Genomic DNA, 24082 nt, shown 5'->3' on the forward strand with positions numbered 1-24082 from the left:
TGCATCGCCTCTCTGATCTTCCGAGGGAATATTAGTGTTTATGCACACAATTAGATATCAAATGGTGTGTGTGTGTAGGTGTAAATGTAGGTGTTTCTGTGTAGAAGTGTGTGTGGGTATGTGTAGGTGTAAATGTAGGTGTTTCTGTGTAGAACTGTGTGTGCCTCGGAGGCTGATACATGGTTACATCATGACACAGATGCCTACCAATTTCTTCAAAACTGTTTTTCACCTCATAGCGGCGGATGTCCTTCAAATTGTAAATGTATCATTGCTGTCTGGCACTTTTCCTAAGTCACTGAAAACAGCTGTTGTAAAGCCACTTCTCAAGAATAACCTGGATGCCTCCATGCTAAACAATTACAGGCCCATATCCAATCTACCTTTTATTGGCAAAATTATTGAAAAAGTAGTCTTTAATCAATTAACCACCTTCCTAACATCAAATGGGTATTTTGATTACTTTCAGTCTGGTTTTCGGGCAAATCACAGCACTGAAACAGCTCTCATTAAAGTTTCCAATGACATACGCCTCAACACAGATTCAGGTAAAACATCAGTCCTAGTGCTACTGGACCTTAGTGCAGCATTTGACACTCTTGATCACAATATTTTACTACACAGACTAGAACACTGGGTTGGATTTACAGGCATAGTTATCAGCTGGCTAAAATCATATCTACAAGAAAGGAGCTTCTTTGTTGCCATCGGAAACTGTACCTCAACACCAACGTCCTTGACCTGTGGTGTTCCCCAGGGGTCGATCTTGGGGCCACTATTATTCAACCTCTATATGCTCCCACTTGGACAAATCATTCAAAATAATTTGATTTCATATCATAGCTATGCTTTACTTAGCTCTATCACCAAACAACTATGGTCCTCTTGAATCTATGTGTCAGTGTATAGAACAAATCAACACCTGGATGTCTCAAAATTTTCTTCAGCTGAACAAAGAAAAAACTGAAGTAATTATATTTGGTAAAAATGAGGAAAGACTTAGGGTTGCCACTCTCCTTGACACAAAAGGGTTGAAGGCAAAGGATACTGTTAAAAACCTTGATGTATTAATTGACAGTGATCTAAATTTCAACAGCCACATGAAAGCGATAACTAAATCAGCTTTTTACCACCTCAAAAATATTGCCAAACTCAGAGGGCTGATGTCAAAACATGACTTAGAAAAACTCATTCATGCATTTATCTCCAGCAGGGTTGATTACTGCAATGGACTGTTTACAGGCCTTCCTAAAAAGACTATTAAACAGCTTCAGGTGATACAAAATGCAGCAGCTAGGACTCTAACTAAAAGAACTGACCACATTACTCCAATTCTTAAGTCCTTGCACTGGCTTCCAGTAAGTCACAGAATTGACTTTAAAGCACTATTGCTTGTTTATAAATCAGTAAATGGAGCAGGACCTAAATACTTGTCAGACATGCTTCAGCAGTACACACCTTCTCGTCCCTCTCAGGTCCCAGGTGAAAAACCTGCTAGTAAAACCTACAGTTAGAACTAAACATGGTGAAGCAGCTTTTAGCTGCTATCGCTCAGCTGTGGAACCAACTTTAGGATGACATTAAAAGGCCCCAACTGTAGCCAGTTTTAAATCTAGACTTAAGACCAAACTGTTCTCAGACGCTTTCTGCTAACTGTGCGAGTTACAAATTCTGAATCTGCCTCGATAATTATTCTACTTTGTCTTTTTTATTACTACTTTTTTTTTGTTTTTGCTTACTAATTATTCTTTATTTTTAAATGATTATTTTTAAATGATTTTACCTTGTGTTTTATGTTTTCTTTTTATTATGATCTTTACCTTTTAACTATTCTTTGACTATATTGCCCTTCTATGCTTTTATTTGTTATTATCGTTTGGTTTTGTTTATGTAAAGCACATTGAATGACCTCTGTGTATGAAATGTGCTATATAAATAAACTTGACTTGACTTGACTTGACAGATGAGCGTGTGTGAGTATGCGCCACTGGTTACTGTAGGTGAGACAGTTTGAGTCAGACTTCGTGCGTGCCTGTGTGTGTGTACGTGCATGTGTACACGGCGAGCCGCATGCGTCGCGTGTGTGTGTGTGCAGCGTGCATGCAATACGCGTGTGTGTGCGAGTACGTGCGTGTGTGCGTGCGTGTGTGTGTGTACGTGAGCGTGTGTGTCTCACCGTTGCGCTGTGGGGGCCCACGGGCCATCTGCTGGTTCATGCCAAAGGGGTCCTGTGGGTTGGGACTCATAGCGCTGGTGTGGAGGGCCGAGTCGGAGTTGGTCCTGGAGGAGAGAGGGAGATAAAGAGAGAGAGAGAGGTGGGGAGGAGAGAGAGGGAGATCAAGAGAGAGAGGTGGGGAGGAGAGAGAAAGAGAGAGGAGGAGAGGGAGAGAAAGAGAGAGAGAGGTGGGGAGGAGAGAGAGAAGGAGAGAGAGGGAGATAAAGAGAGAGAGGTGGGGAGGAGAGAGGAGTGAGAGAGGAGGAGAGAGAAGGAGAGAGAGGAGAGAAGAGGAGAGAGGGAGATAAAGAGAGAGAGGTGGGGAGGAGAGAGAGGAGTGAGAGAGAGATAAAGAGAGAGAGGTGGGGAGGAGAGAGAAGGAGAGAGGAGGAGAGAGGGAGAAAGAGAGAGAGAGAGGTGGGGAGGAGAGAGAGGAGTGAGAGGAGGAGAGAAGAGGAGAGAGGGAGATAAAGAGGGAGAGAGGGAGGTGGGGAGGAGAGAGAGTGAGAGAAGAGGAGAGAGGGAGATTAAGAGAGAGAGGTGGGGAGGAGAGAGAGAAGGAGTGAGGAGGAGGAGTGGGGCGAAAGACAAGGCATGAGTTCTCTGAGTCATTATGTTAAAGGGTGTTGGTTCTCTCACTGCCTGAAAGACTGCCCTCCTCTATTGTTCCCTCGGTCATCACTCCGTCATCGGCTCTTTCTTTCCTCTCTGGGTCAGCTCTCCCCTCTGGTCCCCTCTTCATCTCTTCTACTCTGACACCTTCCGTACTAACAAGGCTCTAGTGCTGCACCCTCCCAGCTGTGCCCCACTACTACAACTACCCCCCCCAAATACTACAACTATTCCAGTAGGTGAACAGTGTACATGTGACTGACTGAAGTATATTTGACTTTATAAGACAGGTCAATAACAACTGCTGTTTGTAAGAGATTGCTGTAGGGGATTGCTATAGTTTATTCATGTTAGCTGATTTCACATGGCCATATCAGCACAGCATGATTGACAGACCAGCAACAGCATGTCAAAAAAGAGAGAGAGATCACTGGTTAGTGGAAACAAAAGAGAAACTTCTCTGATTAGTGGATTAATTGTGGACTACCCGTACCGCAGCAGTCTACGCACCTATTAAGGGGAAGAGCAGAGGAGCGCTATCGAGACGAGAGCAACAGAGGAGCGTTATCGAGACGAGAGCAACAGAGGAGCGTTATCGAGACGAGAGCAACAGAGGAGCGCTATCGAGACGAGAGCAGCAGAGGAGCGCTATTGAGACGAGAGCAGCAGAGGAGCGCTATTGAGACGAGAGCAGCAGAGGAGCGCTATTGAGACGAGAGCAACAGAGCCGAGCAAGACGGAGAGTCAAAGTCTTCATCACTAGCTCAGTTGCTTGGCTTTTGCTCCTTGTTAGATTTGAGAAAGACAGGAGCTTGAGAATGTTGAAAATGCGAGACGGAACGGCAAGAGGCTAAATAGAGGGAAGATTACGAAGAAACAAAAAGGTGAGTTGATCTGTGTAGAGACGAAGAGGAAGAGGAGGAGGTCAGACGTCAAAGGTCACCTGTTGAGTTGGGACATTAATCTAAATCCGGGTCGCTTGTCTTCAGGCCACGGCTGCTGCTCCCTTCAGGAGGAAGAGGAGGAGGAAGATGAGGAAGAGGAGGGAAAAACATCAGAGTTTACCATCAGACTCACCAGACTCGCCATTGGTCAGACCCCCCGGCTGGGTTAGTAAGGGGTGAAGTCGGCAAGGGGAGAAGAGGAGATTGAAAAGAAAAAGCGCTGCGCACGCGTGTTTGTGCAACTGAACCCATCTCAGCACAAGGACATGCAAGAGTACGTGCTTCTCAGGCACAGGGACTGGGTATGTGAGAGAGGCAGAGAGAGAGAGAGAGAGAGAGAGAGAGAGATTTGTTGTGTAACTCATCCATGGGTGACAGCAGACAGGCAGCTTTGCATGGGCTTAATAAGTTGAAGGACAGTGTGTGTGTAGGTGTTTCAGATTCATCCTGTTTTCTTTGTGTAAACTCCAGTTATCCCCTCACACTGGGCACAGTCAGGCGCACAGTCAGGCACTCAGGCACACACACACAGGGGAACTACAGAGATTCTCACTCTCTCACACACACACACACACACACACACACACAAAGTTACGGGCCCCTTCACAAGAGAAGCACTGGGACCTACCAAAACAAACTCACTGGGTCATGCCAACACAAACACCACAGCCATCACGCTAGTCTGCCTTTTCCAGGAGCGGCTGTAGAACTCCTCAACCTCGACTTGAACTGCTCTGGTCACCAAAGCTGGAATTGAGGAGTGATCGTGCTTCCTCCCGCACACTGAAACCTCAATCCATTACAGCCTGGACAGCAATCGCTCAGAATCATCAGAGTCTGCAGAATAAATCACCTCTCCATCACCAAACTAAATCTCAATGTTCACACATTTCTTCCGTTACAAGCTTAAACAGAGGTCAGCCATAGTCCAACCCTTGTGGCCTGGAGCTCAGTTTTATCTCTTGAGGATTAGCCCTCTTATTCAAAGCCATAAAGACGGCAACATTCTCTCCATCTAATGCACAATAACCTGCACAACTTCATTGAAGGTACACTACAGTACAGAAGGTAACCTCAAACACCACCCACTACCGACTAAACCCAATTACTCTGTTCTCAGGACTAGACCTTAGGTCAAGCTCTCCTGTGTGCATGGGAAACGTCCTTTAGAGGACAGGCGCAGTAGTCCTGGACCTCTGGCATGGACAAGCCCTTCATGTCACTGTGATATCTCCTTCCCAACGTTAGATAAAGCCCTGTGGAGCGGCAGGAGGGGGTTCTGGAGTGGATTCTCACGGAAGTGCTCATCTCCTTCAGGGAATGCGCTACAGCACTTACAGTATGAAGGAACTTAAGAGGGTTTTTCCCCCCCTGTAAGCCTTTTGCAGCTGTGGATTCCTTAAAGGATCTCACTGCTCACTCCGGAAGCTTCCAGGCTCTCAGACAACAGCACTATGAAAGGGAACCAGGCAGATAGACATTTAACTGATGATCTAATGCCAAGAGTAAAACAACAACTTGCACTTTTATAGCGCTTTATCAAGGGACCCAAAGCGCTTTACAGTAAAGGGGGAACCCCACTAACCACCACCCTCGGCCGGTTATCTGGAGGCACTCTCGAGTCACAGGTCTGTGTGTGGAGGGGTAGTCTGGTTGTAGAGCAAAATTTTAGACCCTTTCAAGAGAGTTCCATTATCAGCATCATAATTGGCCCCACAAGACTTCCTTTTTAACATTAAATATGTTATCTTAAAGGTGCCATGTGTAATGTCCGCCAACAAATCAATTCATCCTCCACATTTCATAAAAGATGGGGGCAATATACCTCCAGAAAGTGAGTTGGTCAACCCTAGAGTAACAACCGAGAAACGTGTATTGCAGTTTGGCTGGCGGTTATGTTGCCCGCATACCGCCTCCCATGGCTGAAACTGGTATTATGACACCTGTCGGGCTGTGGCTAGTAATTTAGCATGCTAATTCAGGTTGATATCTCTGCAGCACTATACCTTGTCATTTTTTTAATGACATCATCACTCTTATTTCTCCTAATTCTTTTGATGCGTGTAGCTAATTTTTTGGATATTTTTACATCAATTCTTACACATGGCACCTTTAATGCAAAGGAAGTAGATAGGGAACCAAATAGAATGTTCAAGCATTGTTTTTATTGTTGAAAGGGTCTATAAAAACTGAACACACTGAATGGCTTCCAGTGGATTCTTGCACTACACAGCCCATATTATTTATTATTGAATAACCTTGTTAAGTAGTATAAAAATAACACAGAAGCAAAATCAGAGAATGTACGCAGGTCACAGGTGTTAAACCCGCAGCCTATTGCTGTAGGCTATATGTTGTAAGTGGTGCGTCCTTCATTCTTCTTGGTTGGAGGGAGCATGAAATCCATCCCTTTTGGGTCTTTCTGGCCCATAAACTACATGTTATGGTGGACTCTTCAGTTCTGCTGCAATGTGCATTCTTCATGCCCGATCATCCACTACCATCACACATGCAGTTCCCTCAACTGCTGTGGTCTGCGCACACAGTCCTGCCTGTCTCCACCATCCAGCAATGCGGACCGGACTTGCGAGCACTAGATTTAATGGACTTGATGGATTAAAGGAAACATTTGACCCTCGTTGACCTAATGGAGAAGGCATGCTGGCATTGGAGTAGATTTTCCCAGAAAATATGCACTATTATTAAGGAGAAAAAAGGCAAATGAGCAGCGTGGCCAGAGAAGAGGAGAGGGGTGTGTGTGAGAGAGAGAGGGGAGGGGGTGAGGGAGAGGTGAGAGATAAAGTCAGAAGTAGAGGGGAAAGAAAGAAAGAAAGAAAGAAAGAAAGAAAGAAAGAAAGAAAGAAAGAAAGAAAGAAAGAAAGAAAGAAAGAAAGAAAGAAAGAAAGAAAGAAAGAAAGAAAGAAAGAAAGAAAGAAAGAAAGAAAGAAAGAAAGAAGTAGTAGTAGATTTTCCTAGAAAATATGCACTATTATTAAGGAGAAAAAAGGCAAATGAGCAGCTGGCCAGAGAAGAGGAGAGGGGTGTGTGTGGGAGGAGGGGGTGAGGGGAGAGTGTGAGAGATAAAGTCAGAAGTAGAGGGGAAAGAAAGAAAGAAAGAAAGAAAGAAAGAAAGAAAGAAAGAAAGAAGCACCACACTAGAGATCCAGTAGGCTTGAGTCCAGCTGATGAAAGGTGCTGTTCCTCATAAATGCCGTGGTGTGCACAAGGGACTGGGGCAGCAGAGACAGCAGTTGGCAGAGAGGACGCAAGTTTCCATGTCTGCTCACATCACACTCAAAAGATCCATGTGCCAACACACACACACACACACACACACGCGTGTAATGCATTAAGACATAAGCAAACATAAATCAGACACACAAAAGTGTACATTTGGTGGAATCCCATACCAACTCTCTCTCTCTCACACACACACTCACACACACACACACACACACACACACAGGGATTCCAACTCACACACACACACAGGCATACCAACACATTCAGGCAGAGCTAAACCCACCTACAGACAGGCACTCAAATACATGTACAAGCAAAACGCAGCACATGATCAAACACTGGATGACACACGTGTTCACAGCCCACTGTACCATCCAGAAACAGGGGGATGCTCAACGTAAACTGAAACTCAACTACCGGTAACCTAAAACCGAATGGTGGCTTCCTCTCCTCTCGTCCCATTTGTAAAGGCTGCTAAGTAGTAGGGCTGCACGATCAACGACCATCGCGATATCAACATTTGCGATGGACATACCGCAAAGATTACTTAATTTTCGATAAATTTCGATACATTTTCTGTGCCGTGCGCATTCTATACAGTCTATGGTGTATTCACATTCTGAATGTCAACATATTTTACCAAACCGATGCGGTCATGCTGCCCTAGAAGCCTGTCCCCTACCAGTTTAGGTGTGTGGTGTTTTAGGTGTTGAGGTGGGAGCTAATGTTGTGATGGCTGAAGATAGTGAGTCGAGCGAGGTAGCTACACTTGGGTGAAGAGGAATTGGTGATTAAAAGGAAAAGCACGTCTGTTCTATGGAAATATTTTGGTTTTGTTAAGGATGACGTGTTACAAACACAGCGCCAAATGAGTCCTTCTCCACTGTGTTAAAATAAACAATTTCTTTCGTTATCGTTATTGGATGAGAAGATATCTGTCTTTCACTGTAAGGCTTGTATTTCATGATTTGCATTTAGCAAAAGCCCCAGACAGCAGCAGAGAGGTAATCAGGATTCGTTATTTGTAAAAGTTGTTTAGCCTACTTCGTTGGACTGTGTGATCGCAACCCCTTACTTTCACTTTCCGCTGCACTCGGCATGCCGGTAGCCTAATAACGTGGGATGCGCAGCGTATGAGGTTGGAGAAAAACATGAGGTGGAGAAAAACATTAAATATTTAAATATCGCAAGTTATATCGTTATCGCAGTACTCAATAATGTTATCGCATGTTTTCCTAATATCGTGCAGCCCTACTAAGTAGTCGTGAACGCATACAGTAGACACGTTCTTGCTCTGCTAGTGTGAGGAAGACTAAGCTCAGATGGGGTGAGGAAGAGGAAATGACACACACAGCCCTCCTCTATGTCCGCACAAAGAGGGCAGGCAGCAGGACACAGAGCCAGAGTGGTCGGCTCGCAGGACACAGGACACACAGGCTTTATTTTATATTCCTGCATAAAGCTGCTTCATGATTTCTCCATCTCCCTCGACACACTGCTCCTTGATCTGGTCATGAAGTGCATTGAGGCTTAGCTGGCTGGCCCACACACACACAAATGTCAGTCAATCCACTGTATCTTTAGGCACACAGACATGTATCTAAAAATCCAACAGCATTTTATATTGCATTTAGTTGAGACAGACTGCCTGCACACACACACGCCCTGAAATGCACTTTGCAATCTCAAACACAGTCAGTCATTTCACTCTGGCCATTTAATCCTCTGCATATATGTAGCAAAATCTGTAAACGAGAGATGGACTTAAAATAGCATACGCACACCAACGTTTCCACACACACACACACACAAATACGCAGATTAAAAGGCAGTGCTGACCAGAGGATAAGCATGGCAAAGTCAGAGATATTCAGATTTGCTCTAGTCGAGCAGAATACACATCTGCGCTGGCAAACAAACACACACACTCTCACACACACACACACACGAGCCATGTAGCAAAGAATCTACTTGTTTTACTAAGAGCAGCGATCAAACACTGTTTCTGTTCCTGTAACTAGGTGCTGACATCAGCAAGGTAGCGACGGGCTGGAGCTCCAGGGAGCAAATATACTGATGGAGAAACAAATGCACATCACACACACGAGCCAGGGAGCAAACATACTGATGGAGAAACAAATGCACATCTGTGCTGTGTGGTCACCTGCTCTGGACCAAAGGGTCTGAATGCTAGTGAGTGAGGTGGCACCACATCACCTCCTCCCTCCTCCTCCTCCTTTTCCTCCTGTCGATCAGCCCCAGCACTTTATAATCCCCACACTACACATCAGCTGGGGACACCGTACAGTGTTTCCCACAGAATTGGATTCAATTTGTGGCGGTAGCTCACTATGACAACGGGGGGGGGGGGGGTATTAAGATCGTCTTGGTAGTGTATAGGTCTAATTGAGTGCCTGTCACTTTTTAAGACGTTTGAGGGAACCCTTGCAATTGTAACACAGTTGAAAGGCTGCTGATGTGTGGATGCAATTGCAATAACGTTTTCTACATAGTTAAAATAAAGGTTCGTACTTCTCCTTGGGACAAGCACTTTTGAATTTTGGAAAACACTTCCATTTACATTGGGATTTTGCAAACATTCAGTGTCAGAGTCAATAAAATGAGCCCTTCAACGAAATTGACAAGCAGCTGTAAGTAGGCTAAGCATGCCAAATTCGACATCCAAACAGTATTCTAACGTTAGCTTTGAGATACTGCTTGATTTTATAACTTAACTTAGTTTAGTCTCTTCAATGTAGCCTACCATGTTGTGATAAGACCTTAGCAGAGTTCACTTCAATGCAGCAGTTTTGAACAAATTTGCGCAGCATGGTCACGATACTAAGCGGATTTAATAGCAATTTAGCCAGGCGTCTTCTATGCAATGCTTCTATGTGGCAACAACAATCCTTCAACAATCGTGAATATTTTGTTAAATGCACATGCAGAAGAGTGGCAGCAGGCTACGAGAGCGGGGCGGGGCAAGGAAAGGCTGCGTGCGTAAAAAGTGCAGCTCAATGGCAATGCAAGGATTTGACCTTACATTAAATTAAATTAAATTAAATTAAACATAGAATATTCATCTGTGGCGGACGATTTTTATTTCGTGGCGCCCCGCCACAGATTAGTCAATGTATGGGAAACACTGCCGTAAACACACTGGCTCGCTCGCACACGTGCCTGAGGTGAACAGAGCGCTCGTCGCCATGGCTTCTGCTGCGGCCCACCCAGCGGAGGGGACCCCGAGGACAGCTCCCAGACGGAGGCGCTACGCCACACATCTCACAGCGCTCCATCTCTTATGACCACCGCACACGAGGAACGAAGAACGTCTGAGGAAATGGCAGTGTTTCTACTGCGGCTCAGGGGCCAGACAGAGGCTGGGAAACAGAAATGCTCTCTCCTTTAGAGGGGCCAGTGTAGGAACATGGCAGATCACGGAGAGAAGGTTGGGTCTTTCTTCCATCAACTGGAAACTAAGCTTTCCCCTGGGCTAGGAATACAACGGAGGAACAGTGGAGGGATGACAGAGAGAGAGAGAAAGAGAATGAAAGAGAGAGAAGAGTGATAGAGAGAGAGAGGGTGGAGTGGATAATGGACAAACCAATGTGGGGGGGTAAGAGCGTGGGACAGGGGTGAGCCAGCGACCCCCTGGCTCTGACCCAGTCCAGCTGCAGTCCACTGGGACGCGCCCCTCTGCCCTGCCCAGGCCAACCAGAGGCCCAGCCCACAGGCCACCTCCCCTCTGCCCAGACTCCGCAGGGACCACACACACACATCCCCAGGGAGAAGAGAGGGCCCAGGCAGCCCAAAACACACACACACACACACACACACACACACTCTCCCACCAAACAACCACTTACCAATTCAAGCACAAACACAGAATAATGCTAAAATACTCAAAAACAAACCCCAGAACACTACACACACACGCACTAACATACATATACACTACATTTATAAATACAAGGACACACACACACACACACACACACTTTCACTCCCTCCCCTTTCCTCTATCTCTTGCAGGATGAAAAAAGGTCCCGTCAGACGGCCATTTCACGCCACACTAACGGGGAACATTCCGGCGATTCTGACACAGGGGACGGACGGACGCTGTAAATATGAATGTGAGAAAATATTTTGCTATAAATATCTTGATCAGGAAGCTTTCTCTCTTTAGGAAAACAAGAGCCCCAGTGCCCTCCTGAAGGAGCCCTGAGACGCCACATGTACTTCCCATAAGGGCTGCTGTCTGTGTGTATCTGTGTGTGTGTGTGTGTGTGTCCGTGTGTATGATCCCATGCAGTGACCAATTGACTGTATCTGTGTGTGTCTGTATCTCCATGTCTGTACGCATCTGTGTGTGTGTCTGGTCCCCTGTGTGATGACCCCTTGCCTGTTTCTTCCTCTGTTCTCTGCTGCTAGACTACAGGGAGGATAATACATTTCAGCCCTACCAGTCTGGCCACAGCTGGGTGGAAGTTACTGGACTGCATATTCTCAGCCAACCACAAAAATCTGTCAAAGCACACAAAATACAACGTACATTGACCCAGTTCAACCGATAGGCCCCCAAAAGCTCTATTCTCAGGAGGGCAGAGTGAACGCAACTCGTCTGGTCACAACCTCCATGGACACAAAGCAGTGGACTGGAGTGGACATGGAAGATCTACACACATTTAAGTTTGTCAGGTGACCCTAGTGAGTGTGTGTGTGTGACATGTGTGTGTGTAAAAGGTAAAGCAGTAATGTGCAACACATGTGATGCTTACTGCAAACAGTCCCACTGGGAGCTCTCCCCCCACAGGGCACTCTGGCTGCATCAGCCTCCCAGGGCTCTACTCACCAAACTGGGCCTCAATTGCCACCACCTCCCCTCTCCCCCACTCCTCTCCACAGCCTCTCAAATCCATCCCATGAACACAGTAGTCCCCACCTGGCTGTCTTCGTGTTCACACTTGGCCATAGATTTATGGATTTTAATTAAAGGTAAACGACTGTAGAAGCCTCCATACATGAGCTCCCTGGGAACTGAACCCATCACCACACTGTTGCCATGGAGATGCAAGAACATGCTCTAATACAAACGTTTGGTCAACAGCACCAAGAAAGGCCATCATGTGTCAGAATACTGTCACTTGGGCATAGTTACGAAATTAATGACACCAATTAAAAGGTGTATCAAATGATGTAAGCGGATAGAAGGTGTATCAAATGTTGCAAATGGACACTGCTAGAGACTGAGGAAAACACGCACACAGGCACGCGAGCCTCCTTCTTTCTCATGCTAGCTATCTCAGTCTAAATCCCTCAATAAAGCTACACATGGAGCACATCTCATAGATTAACAGTTGAAATCTCTCCCCTTGTGCTGGGAAAGCGCTGGACGGAAAGAGCAAGTGGGCCAAAAAGGGTCAGAATCTCTTATCGGCCCTGCCATCACTCACGCCGCTCTCAGCACAGCCCAAATCTCCGGCCCACTTTCAGGGCGTCATTACCCGAGCCCACAGAAAACAGCTGTTCCACTGCAAGCCAAAACACAACCACATCTGACTGTTACAAGAGGAGGGAGAGAGAGAGAGAGAGAGAGAGAGAGATTCTCCCCACCCAATCCCTTAAAACCAATACTTTGCCACTATGATTTACTCAAAACATAAACTAGAACAGCTCGCTTATCAACTTAGTGGCTTCAACTGACAGCACGCACGCGCACGCGCACACACGCGCACACACACACACACACACACACACACACACACACACACACACACACACACACACACACACACACACACACACACAACACACACGAGTGAGTGGTGAGTGAGTGAGGGAGAGGTCCTGAGTAATCAGGAAAAGAGGCAGCGCTAGAGGCAGCGCGTGTGTGTGTCTACGCAGCTCTGCGAAGGTTAGTGTTACTCTAGAGCTTGGGGGAGAAATAGGAGTGTGTAACACGCTCACCCTTAAGGGAAAAAAAGAGTGGGTTAGAACCAGCAGAGAAACGCAAGAGAAACGTTAGCATGTGGGGTTCACCAGGAGTCAGACCCAAACACAACAAACACTCTACACATGGGACCCAGCGGAGAAAGTGGTTCTCTTCACCGGCCAACTGCAACCAGGAGGGAAGGTAAAGACAAACACTAACAACATCATGAAATTCAGTGTAACATATCATTGATCAGGTTATTACACATTAGCTGTGAGAGATTTTAGGTGAACATTTTCATTTATGCATAATACACACAATACACAATACAATATTAGTGAAAAAAGCATTAAAAGTGCATTAATATTAAAGAAGATAGCATGTTATCTTTCACTCATACACTCACACGCAACGGCATTCAAATGAACACACAACAAAGTAACTTAATGACTGTCTGCCAGGTCAATCCGCTCTAGGTGCCAGTGAGTGTGTGTGTACAGTGTGTGTGTGTGACTGGGTGTGGCTCATTCAGTTTAACAAGGGATAGAGCCAACATGACTGCCCCTTAAACACACGCAGGCCACTGGCTTCATCGCAAGGAGCCCGCGGAGCACAGCACAGCCATGCGGCTGGAGCCAAGATGGCGTTGCTGCTGCTGCTGCTGCTGCTCCCAGGGCAGAGAGCAGCAGAGAGGCACAGGCGTGCGGCTGGAGCCAAGATGGCGTCGCTGCTGCTGCTGCTCCCAGGGCAGAGAGCAGCAGAGAGGCGTGGTGCTGGACGGCAGCCAAAGCCAAATTCAAAACAGCAGCGCTGACATGGGGGGAGGGGTTGCTCTCGGAAACAGTCAATATGGCCAGTGGTAAACACCGCAGTGGCTCTGGGAATCTGGCTGTGTGCGCTGGCATTCTCAATCTGTCCCCTCTCTGGTTTGTAAATATATGAGGCGTGTGTACTTGTGTGACTCTATGCATGTGTGTAAACTGCTCTTTACTAAGTCCAGCTTCATCTGGAGGATGATGCATGATTTTGTCTCGGAGTGATTCCTGTGGTTGTGGTGGTTGTAGTTGGTGTTCTGCAGCTTATCTGTGGCCATTATTACGGATTGTCGTGACTTCACTGGTTTTGCTTGGCTCTTTGGCCTGGACACTGCAGACGGACCACCATTAATCCTCTGGTGATTTTTTGTTTGTTATTTCTTGAAGAGGATCAGTGCTTCAAATGATTATGGCTTTCCAGGGGACATCCGCAGGAGAAGAGAGAGAGAGAAAGAAAGAAAGAAAGAAAAAAAGAAAGAGAGAGAAAAAAGAAAGAAAGACAGCGAGAGTGAGAGATAGTAACAGCCTGTGCAAGTTCTTAAAAGGCCATCTAACAGGCACCTCAATGGACAGTAAAAAGCCTGAGATGAACAATGATTTTGTTGTGCCTGTTTTCCTTTGCTAGCAGTAGGATGCTGTGCATGTGTGTTTGAGTGCTGCCTCTGGAGGCTGCTGGTTAAGGGGCATCAGAGTGAGAGCAGTGCTGTCTGTGTGGAGGCTGCTGGTTAAGGGGCATCAGAGTGAGAGCAGTGCCGGCCGATGCCGCTCCTCTTCAGCTGACCTCACTTTGCTTATCAGCGGCACTGTGGGAAATGACTGCGGGTTACGCAGATGGAAGCACAGTTGTGTCGGGAGTCTTCGCTTGAGTAAAAGGCTGACGTCAGGGAGGGATGTATAGTTGTGGGAAAGAGACCTACCTTCGCCAGTTGTTGTCTGGTGGAGGTGACAGGTAGACAGAGCTGTACGGAGAGCTTTCCATGTGAGGCAGAGTTAAGGAAAATACACACAACCACACACTCATATAGCAGTCATTACAATCTATACACACAACCACACACATTCATATAGCAGTCATAACAATCTATGCACAACCACACACATTAATATAGCAGTCATAACAATCTATACACACATTCATATAGCAGTCATAACAATCTATTCACACATTCATTTAATCTATATACAACAAATGAGCCCATACAATTGCTGTAAGTGATGTTCAGGGCATAAGATGCCCGAGTACATACGGTTGGGTCTGTCTGTCTGTCTGTCTGAGCAACAACAGAGTCTGTCTGTCTGTCTGTCAAACACTGTTACTGTCTGTCTGTCTGTTTCTGTCTGGTCTGTCTGTCTAAGAGCTTGTCTGGAGTACCTGTCTGGAACCCTGTGTCCTCATATTGTCCAGAGTAAAAAAACAGTGGAAGAGGGGAAGAATGAAAAATATCAACACAATTGAGCAACAGAGGGGAGGGGGAGGGCCCAGAGACAAGGTAAGGCATGTTTATTCATACACACTGGTGATTCAAAGTGCTTTATAGATGAACAGATAAAACAACATAAACACAAGGGATTAAGATGACAGAGTAAAGGAGGAGGATGGAGGGCTCTACTTCCCCTGCATCTGACTCTACTTCACCTTTCATTCAAAAAGGACATAAATAAACAGCGACAGGAAAAAAGTAGAAAAGAAGTGAGTGCAAGTAGGACGGACAGAATGAGAGAGAGAGAGAGAGAGAGAGAGAGAGAGAGAGAGAATGTGAGTGTGACTCAAGTCAATGTGAGAGCTCCTATAAGAACAGCTCTGCTTCTGCACATGACAAAACAGCTATGCAATAACTGCAGCTCCGCAGTCTCAGACTGACACATAGGGATCGGTGTTCTAACCCCACGCAGAGCACAGCCATAAAACCCTTCCCCAGAGGTGCAGGCCTCTCATTGGCCGTCGGCAGGTGAGCGGGAACTAAGGCAGAGATCCAGCTGAACAGGTTTACAGGGGACGGAGCAGGCTGGCACTGCTAAGCCACAAGATATCAACTACAACCCACACACACACACACAAATGTGCACAAGCACACACAATGGTGTGTCTGTAAACATATGATTGTGTGCGCCGATTATGTCTGAGGTGACAGAGAACACAAGGAAAAGTAAGTGTGTGTGTGTGTGTGTGTGTGTGTGTGTTATCAGGGCTAATGAACTGCACAAAACAGATGAGAGAGGGAGAGAGGAGAGGATGACAATCATGTCTCTGTAAGAACCAGAAGACTTGATTTGTGTGAGCCATTTCCTCCAACTTAATCACACACACGCCTCTAATGGACCTATATTTAAAAGTCTTTCTAAAAAGTAATTAACATCAATAAATTGCTTGTCATAATATATTACACAATCCCTAGCTAGCACACCCACAAACAATACACACTATAAAATTGGATGCAAACAGAAGACCTTGAATGTTTGGGTTGCTTGTTTCATAAGATGCATGCAAGTGTCTGTCGCAGGCTGTGCAATCCTGACAAAATATACAACCTACAGACTGTGTAATTAAGAATGCCTTGCAGTAAATCTAACACGGGTTGTGTAATTTGAGATTGTGTGTTTGCATGTGCAAGTGTGTTCCGAGTGCAAGAGTGTGTCTCACAGGCGGCGTAATCTTGGCCAGCTCTGTTAAAGTGATTTGCCAGAGCCACTACTAGGCTGTAAGGGACATCTGGCCTGCAGGACACAACAGGGACCAGACAGAGGAGTAGTAAACAAGAAATAAGAAAAGAAGAAGAGCACTCGGAGCGCAGACCTCCATGAAGTCGGATCCGCTCTGACAATTAATGGACTTGTCCTTCGCTCACCCATTCTACACCTTTCTACAAATAAGGCCAGCAGCTTTGGCTTAACCCGGCACAGCACACATAAGGAAAAAAAAAACAAAAAAAAAAAAAAAAAAAAAAAACAGGCTGCACTGAAAAAACCTCACTGGCTAAGGAAAAACACAAATCAAAATGTCAAAAGCCAAGACAGAACCAACGACTCTTTAGAACAGAACAGGTTAATGACGGTCTGAAAGATTACAGCTTGGGGGAGCTTCAATAATGCTTGTTTGTCTATGAATGTTAATAAGCTCAAATGTACAACTTTTGTCTGTAATCTAACAAAAAGTCACCAACGCCCCCAACAGAAAATGTTCTTATTCTGAGTCTGACCTGAAACATAGTTATTAAATGTCTATTACACTGTATAACACTGTTTAATTAAAGGCCAGGTTTTAATGAGCCTAGATATTCCAGAACTTTAAAGCTACTGGTCGTTTGTTTGCTCGCATGCACAGAGGTCCAATATCCCAAAGCTGCAGGCTGCTTTTAGCAAAGTTTATTTGCAGTGTGGACATCAAAAACCACATTCTGTGAAGCTATTCAAACTCTGGATTGCGCCAACAAATTATCTCTGCATTATTCTGTTAAGTGCTGCACGAGTATACTGTATGTGTGTGTTTGTGTGTGTGTGTGTGTGTGTGTGTGTGTGTGTGTGAGAGAGAGAGAGAGAGAGAGAGTGCAATCACACTGGTCTGTGACAAGCTGCTAACAAGCACTAATGACACCAATGAGTCATCTGGACTAGCTCCAGATAGTGTGTCTCTAGCTACCACTAATTTCTCTGTGAAAAACAACATGACTGATTGTGTGTTTCTTTAAGCAAAATTAAAATGGCTATTTTCTTAGTTACCTAATGTGATTTGAAGAAGCGCTGGCAAATGAAAAATCTCATTGCATCACACACATACAAACACACACACACACACCTCTATTGCTCAAGTGTGTGTGCATAGCTAGAGGTCTGATAGGTTCAAACACATCCATTAATGCATGACAGGATGCCAGTCGTCTCACTCTCTAAATCTCACTCAAACACATACACACACAGCAGGGTGTAAAGCTAATTGTATGGATTGTGTCTATGCATGTACACAAGTACAAACATGCATTCATGGGATAGCGAGGTTGGTAGCAGGTCACACACACACACGTGTACAAACACACACACAGATGCACACACACACACACACACACACACACACACACACACAGCAGGCAATGTTGTAAGGCTGGCTGCCCAGAGCTGAGGATTACACCCTGCCAGATAGGGTGATGTCACACCCAAGAGCTCTTACATAACACTGCTATAACTCTCCCTCTCTCTCTCACACACACACACACACACTCTCTCTCTGACCATAAATCTCTCCCTCCCTTGCCAATCTCTCCTAATATCCCTCCTTATATCCCTTCTCTCTCTTCGGCAGGATAACCCTCCTGGATCAAAACGCTGAAGGAGGCCAGAGGGTTCACGGTAAACACACTGACCTGCGTGCTACCTCAGCGTCTCGTCCTCACAGACTGACCTGCGCGCTACCTCAGCGCCTCGTCGTCTCGTCCTCACACACTGACCTGCGTGCTACTTCAGCGCCTCGTCGTTTCGTCCTCACACACTGACCTGCGTGCTACCTCAGCGCCTCGTGGTCACACACTGACCTGCGTGCTACCTCAGCGCCTCGTCGTCTCGTCCTCACACACTAACCTGCGTGCTAAACACACTGACCGGCGTGCTACTGTACCTCAGCGCCTCGTCGTCACAGGAGCCCTTCTCATTCCTGACCCACCAACTGAGCTTGGTGCTCCGTACCAACGCTGAGGTGTCATGGAGAGGCGCCGAGTGACCCTTCTCACTGCACACTAATGATGAGCCTTTCTGTTGAGGCCTGACAGCGGCCCATGATGACCCCAAACACACACACATATATCTACCTACACAAGGCACGCATATATAAATACAAACGCAAACACACATGCACGCACACACACACACGCATAGATAAATAAGACACATGGCGGTGCACATGGAGCACAATCAGGGTTGCATATGTATGAATGCTTTTTCCAGCTCTGCCTTGGTCTCAGACATCGACACACACGACGCATCGCATTTTACGACGCGACGCACGCATACGCGACGCATGACGCGACGCACGCACTGCACTGCTGAGTGGACACAGACAGAGAGGACAGCTTTTCTGGTGGTCATCAGCCATGCAGTAGCGCTCGGCTGCCTCCACACACCAGAACCTCTCGAAGCCCCAGGGCCAAGCAGCTGCTGCCCACATGAGCAAAGGTCAATGCACGCGCACACACACACACACACACACACACACACCAAATATATAAACACACATACAAAAACACTACCCACCTACGAGCACGCACGCACACACACACACACACACACACACACAAACCCCAAACACACATAGACAAACGCTATCCACCTACGAGCAAACACGTAAACACACACACACACAACCCCAAAACACACATAGACCAACGCTATCCACCTACGAGCAAACACACACACACACACACACACACACACACAGACACACACACCAACACTATCCACCTACGAGCAAACACGTAAACACACACAAAACCCCCAAACACACATTCAAAAACCCTTCCCACCTCCTACAGGCAAACACACACAGACACACACACACTGGGCAAACACATAGACATACACACACAAACGGTCCACACAGTGAGAGGAAACAAAGCAGACCCACAGATCCTGTGGTTGACATATTGCTTATGCATCACTTTCTATGTGAGTGAGTGTGTGTGTGTGTGTGTGTGTGAGTGTGAGTGTGAGTGTGTGTGTGTGTGTGTGTGTGTGTGTGTGTGTGTGTGTGTGTATGTCGGTTCGCCCACATGTGTGTGTTTACTTTTATGTGCATATTTATGAGGGCTGCATGTAAGCATGAGTATACTAGTGCACAACTGAGTTCATGTTAGTTTCTGCGAGCATTTTTATACCAGGCTCTGTGTGTGTGTGTGTGTGTGTGTGTGTGTGTGTGTGGGTGTACTGAGGGCTGAGTGAGAAGGATATCTGCCGGCCGTGCTTGTCCAGGGGTCTGCGGTGCGGTGAGTTGATGCGGTTGCGCTCGCGGTGAACCCTCTCCACCAGGCCGTGGTGCCGCGTCCCACGAACCCCCGAGTCCAGCCCCGACGGGAACGGACCCTACAGAGAGGAGCAGAGAAGAGCATGAGACACACACCTCAACACACACACACACACACATACACACAGAGGAGCAGAGAAGAGTATGAGACACACACCTCAACACACACACACACCTCAACACACACACACACACCTCAACACACACACACACACACACACACACACACACACAGAGGAGCAGAGAAGAGCATGAGACACACACCTCAACACACACACACACACACACACACACACACACACACACACAGAGGAGCGGAGAAGAGCATGAGACACACACCTCAACACACACACACACACACACACAGAGGAGCAGAGAAGAGTATGAGACACACACCTCAACACACACACACACACACACACACACACACACACACACACACAGAGGAGCAGAGAAGAGCATGAGACACACACCTCAACACACACACACACACACACAAAGACGAGAGCTCGCAGCTGAGAAAAGAATAGAAGCGAGAAAGGGAAGAATGGAAGAGAGAAAGGGTAGAATGGAAGAGAGAAAGGGTAGAATGGAAGAGAGAAAGGGTAGAATGGAAGAGAGAAAGGGTAGAATGGAAGAGAGAGTAAGATAACGATGATGTCCACTTCATTCAGCACCCTCCACTTCAGGTCTCTTTTTATTGATTTGAAGGGAGCTGCATCTCACAGAAAAAGAGATGGAGTGAGAAGAAGAGTGATAAGAGGAGAGAGAGCGGTTGATAGAGAAGGAAAAGATAGAGAGCGAGAGAAAGAGAGAGAAGGAAGAGACAGAGAACGAGAGAAAGAGAGAGAGATTGACAGACACACCTAGCCTATGTCAAAGTCTTTGCGACGTACATGACGGAACTTGCGCAGGACTGCCAGGCTAGACGGGCAGTATGGGAAAGCCCCCACTGAGCCAGCCCCGGCAAGCCAATCAGCAGGCAGTATGGGAAAGCCCCCACTGAGCCAGCCCCAGCAAGCTGCCCTCTCCTCTCCTCTCCTCTCCACACTGCAGCTTCCCAGGCTGGGGCAGGGGGTGAGCTGTGAGCAGGACTGCACTGTGCAGCTTGGCTCTGCCTTGAGTCCAGGTTGTGTTTCTGGGCCTCACGGGGGGATGTAGGGATCAGTGCGCCGGCTCAAAGGAGGCTTTCTTCCTCCGCCCAGGTGCTCCCGACGCCACCTTCATCTGACCGGCCTGCGCCACACCAACGGCCTGGTGACGGATACGCCTCATGTCCCCTGCTCACTCGCCCACTCACTCCTTCTCTCTCTACCTGTGATCTGGTCTCTTGCTCTGGCTGGTTTCTGCTCTCTCGATTTCTTACCCCTTATTCCATTTCCCCCAGCCCCCTCCTCAAACTGTTACCCGCAAACTCTTTTCCCCGTTTTTCTCTCCATGTCTATGTCTATGTGTGTTTGTGTGTGTGTTGTCAATGTGTGTATGTGTGTGTGTTTATGTCCATGTTATTCTTTCCCATCTGGTCACCTCTCTTCCAGTCCCAGTTCATCCATCTGTGCACTTCCTCCACCCACACAAACACACACACACACTCCACAAACACACACAGACCTTAACTCAATCACTCACTCTCTCTTTCTTTCTCAGTCTAAGTGTAGTGGCCTATCTGCAGCGTCCCATGGGCCGGCCTTAAGCGGTGGGAATGATCCAACCTCGGCCCCAAAGCTCTCGCCTCTGGAGGTAACAGAGCTGACTAATCTCCCCCCCCCCCCCCCCCCCCCCTCATCCTCCACACCACCACCCTCCTCCTCCACCCTCCGGCCTTTGAGTGTCTCTCCCGCCTCCTGTCCACATCTTCCCCAGAGCGCACACTTCCCCTGTCAAGGTTACCGAGATCTCCCGCGATGGGAGGATGGGGAACGAAAGAGAATACAGGGGGAGGGAGAGAGGGAGGGAGGTCAGAGATCTGTGGAGAGCTGAGGAGAGGAGAGGAGAAGAGAGCTGAGGAGAGGAGAGGAGAGAAGAGGAGAAGAGAGGAAAGGAGAAGAGAGCTGAGGAGAGGAGAAGAGGAGAGAAGAGGAGAAGGAGAAGAGAGGAGAAGAGAGCAGAGGAGGAAGAGAGGAGAGGAGGAGAAGAGAGCAAGAGGAGAGGAGAGGACAGGAGAGAAGAGAAGAGGAGAGGAGAGGACAGGAGAGAAGAGAAGAGGAGAGGAGAGGACAGAAGAGAAGAGGAGAGGAGAGGACAGGAGAGAAGAGAAGAGGAGAGGAGAGGAGAGGAGAGGAGAAGAGAGCAGAGGAGAGGAGAAGAGAGCAGAGGAGAGGAGAGGACAGGAGAGAAGAGGAGAGGAGAGGAGAAGAGAGGAGAAGAGAGCAGAGGAGAGGAGAAGAGAGCAGAGGAGAAGAGGAGGGGAGAGGAGAAGAGAGCTGAGGAGAGGAGAGGAGAGAAGAGGAGAAGACAGGAGAGAAGAGGAGAGGAGAGGAGAGGAGAGCTGATGAGGAGAAGAAAGAGAGCTGAGGAGAGAGAGAGCTAGGAAAGAAGAGAGCTGAGGAGGGAGGAGGAGGAGAGGAGAGGAGAGGAGAGAAGAGAGCTGAGGAGAGAAGAGGAGAGGAAAGGAGAAGAGAGAAGAGAGTTGAGGAGAGAAGAGGAGAGGAGAGGAGAGGAGAGAAGAGAGAGGAGAGAAGAGGAGAGATGAGAAGAGAAGAGAGAGGAGAGGAGAGCTGAGAAGAAGAGAAGAGAGCTGAGGAGAGGAGAGGAGAGGAGAGGAGAAGAGGAGAGAAGAGAGAGAGGAGAGGAGAAGAGAGAGGAGAGGAGAGGAGAGGAGAGGAGAGGAGAGGAAAGATGTAGGAGTCGTCTGAATAATACACTGTGGTTGGCTAGAGGGTTTCACGCAGGCAGCAGGAACATCAAACTGCCAAAAACAACATGTGGGTGATGTATTTGCAATAATAACAATGATGAAGCTTTGTACGAGATTTGTGAATAACACATCAGACAAAATCAAGGACTTTGATGAATTGATGATGATTATTTAGTACACCGCAGATCACCAAGATAATGGACGGCCGTCTTACGGCTGATACTACGATCCTTTGGTCCATTAGATGGGATCTTATACACTGTGGTATGCACTATGGAGCACTGTGTGATCTGAACCTTCTTGCCTGAAGATACATCTCATCACAGTGGGGATTTTATCATCACAGAGAACCAGCTTCAGGTGTGCGTCTGAGTGGGTGGTTTGACTGCTCTTTCCCTACAGTCATCAAGAGGAGGTGGACTCACCTGGAACTCTGTGTTGGCATGGCCGATCTGGTTGACATTGGGTAGGGAGCCTCCATAACATTGGGCCCGACCCTGGGAGAGACGCAGCTGCTGAAGTTTCTGGAACTGCACCTGAGAGGGCAAGCATGATCATCATTACACATGATGATCGCCATGGAAACTAGGGGTGTCACAACTCTCCAAATCCTCCATCCAGTTTCATTTTCAATGTCAAGGTCATGAGTCCATTCACAACCTTCTTTTATTTTAATCATATTGCTATTATGGCATTTCTTATGCGGTTTACTTTTCTTGCACTATATCCAGTTTTATTTTGGGGGGCTTTTATTTTGAACCTACAAACATGGCTTAAGTTAGTTCCTACTGCGAGTTACTAAACAGAATAGAGACATGAACATAAACGTGAACATAGACGTGAACATAGTGAAATGAACTAACACAGAATGATAATCTCATTGTTTTAGCACGCTCTGAAGAGGCAAGTGTTAAGGAAAATTGCACTGTTAATATGTGTTTGTGCCTAAATGTAATTTTAGACTGTAACTAGAACTTCTTCACACTTGCTAAGTTGAGTAAGTCAGTGTTAACTGACATGAACGAATGAACCACAAAATATTTCCGGTGATTTTAGAAAAAACAAGAGGGGTTTGAGTTTGGTTGGTGTGTCTCCTACAGTATATCAGCAGTTGCCATGGTGTCTTTTAACTGGCTGCAGCTTCAAGTTAGAGGAGATTAATGTTGACTCGCCGCACTTCCAACACTTGTGTGTGTGTGTGTTTTTCCCCTCTTGGCACGCCTACCGGACGTGATATTGGAGACATGGCTACATGCTCGATTTCACCTTTGATTTCTAAGGTCGAGAATGTGACGTCATTTTGATCAATATCCGACCTACAAGAGAGATTGTGGCACCCCTAATGCAAACAGCATCCTGAAAACACATAAATCTCAAAATTGCTTTTTACCAAAACACAGAAAATAAAGAGAAACAAGTTAATTTTCTTTATGTGACTGAGAACACTGAACGTCTTTTCT

At 46.8% G+C, this 24082-nt stretch overlaps 1 protein-coding gene across 5 annotated transcripts in view; it reads right to left on the reverse strand.

The window, feature by feature from the left end:
* crtc3 (CREB regulated transcription coactivator 3) overlaps positions 1-24082 on the reverse strand; it is a 48554-nt gene that overhangs the window by 14802 nt on the left and 9670 nt on the right. For 2 of the 5 annotated variants that reach the window (XM_048262242.1, XM_048262241.1), the window contains exons 2-6: positions 23048-23158; positions 19693-19824; positions 14679-14740; positions 3771-3833; positions 2177-2280 (exon numbers count right to left, since the gene is read on the reverse strand). In XM_048262242.1, the coding sequence (XP_048118199.1) occupies positions 2177-2280; positions 3771-3833; positions 14679-14740; positions 19693-19824; positions 23048-23158 (472 nt within the window). Of the gene's footprint in view, positions 1-2176; positions 2281-3770; positions 3834-14678; positions 14741-19692; positions 19825-20631; positions 21457-23047; positions 23159-24082 lie in introns of those variants that run through there. The other 3 variants (XM_048262245.1, XM_048262244.1, XM_048262243.1) reach the window with 3 other exon arrangements.

Source organism: Alosa alosa, chromosome 14, assembly GCF_017589495.1.
Source record: "Alosa alosa isolate M-15738 ecotype Scorff River chromosome 14, AALO_Geno_1.1, whole genome shotgun sequence".
NCBI lineage: Eukaryota > Metazoa > Chordata > Actinopteri > Clupeiformes > Clupeidae > Alosa > Alosa alosa.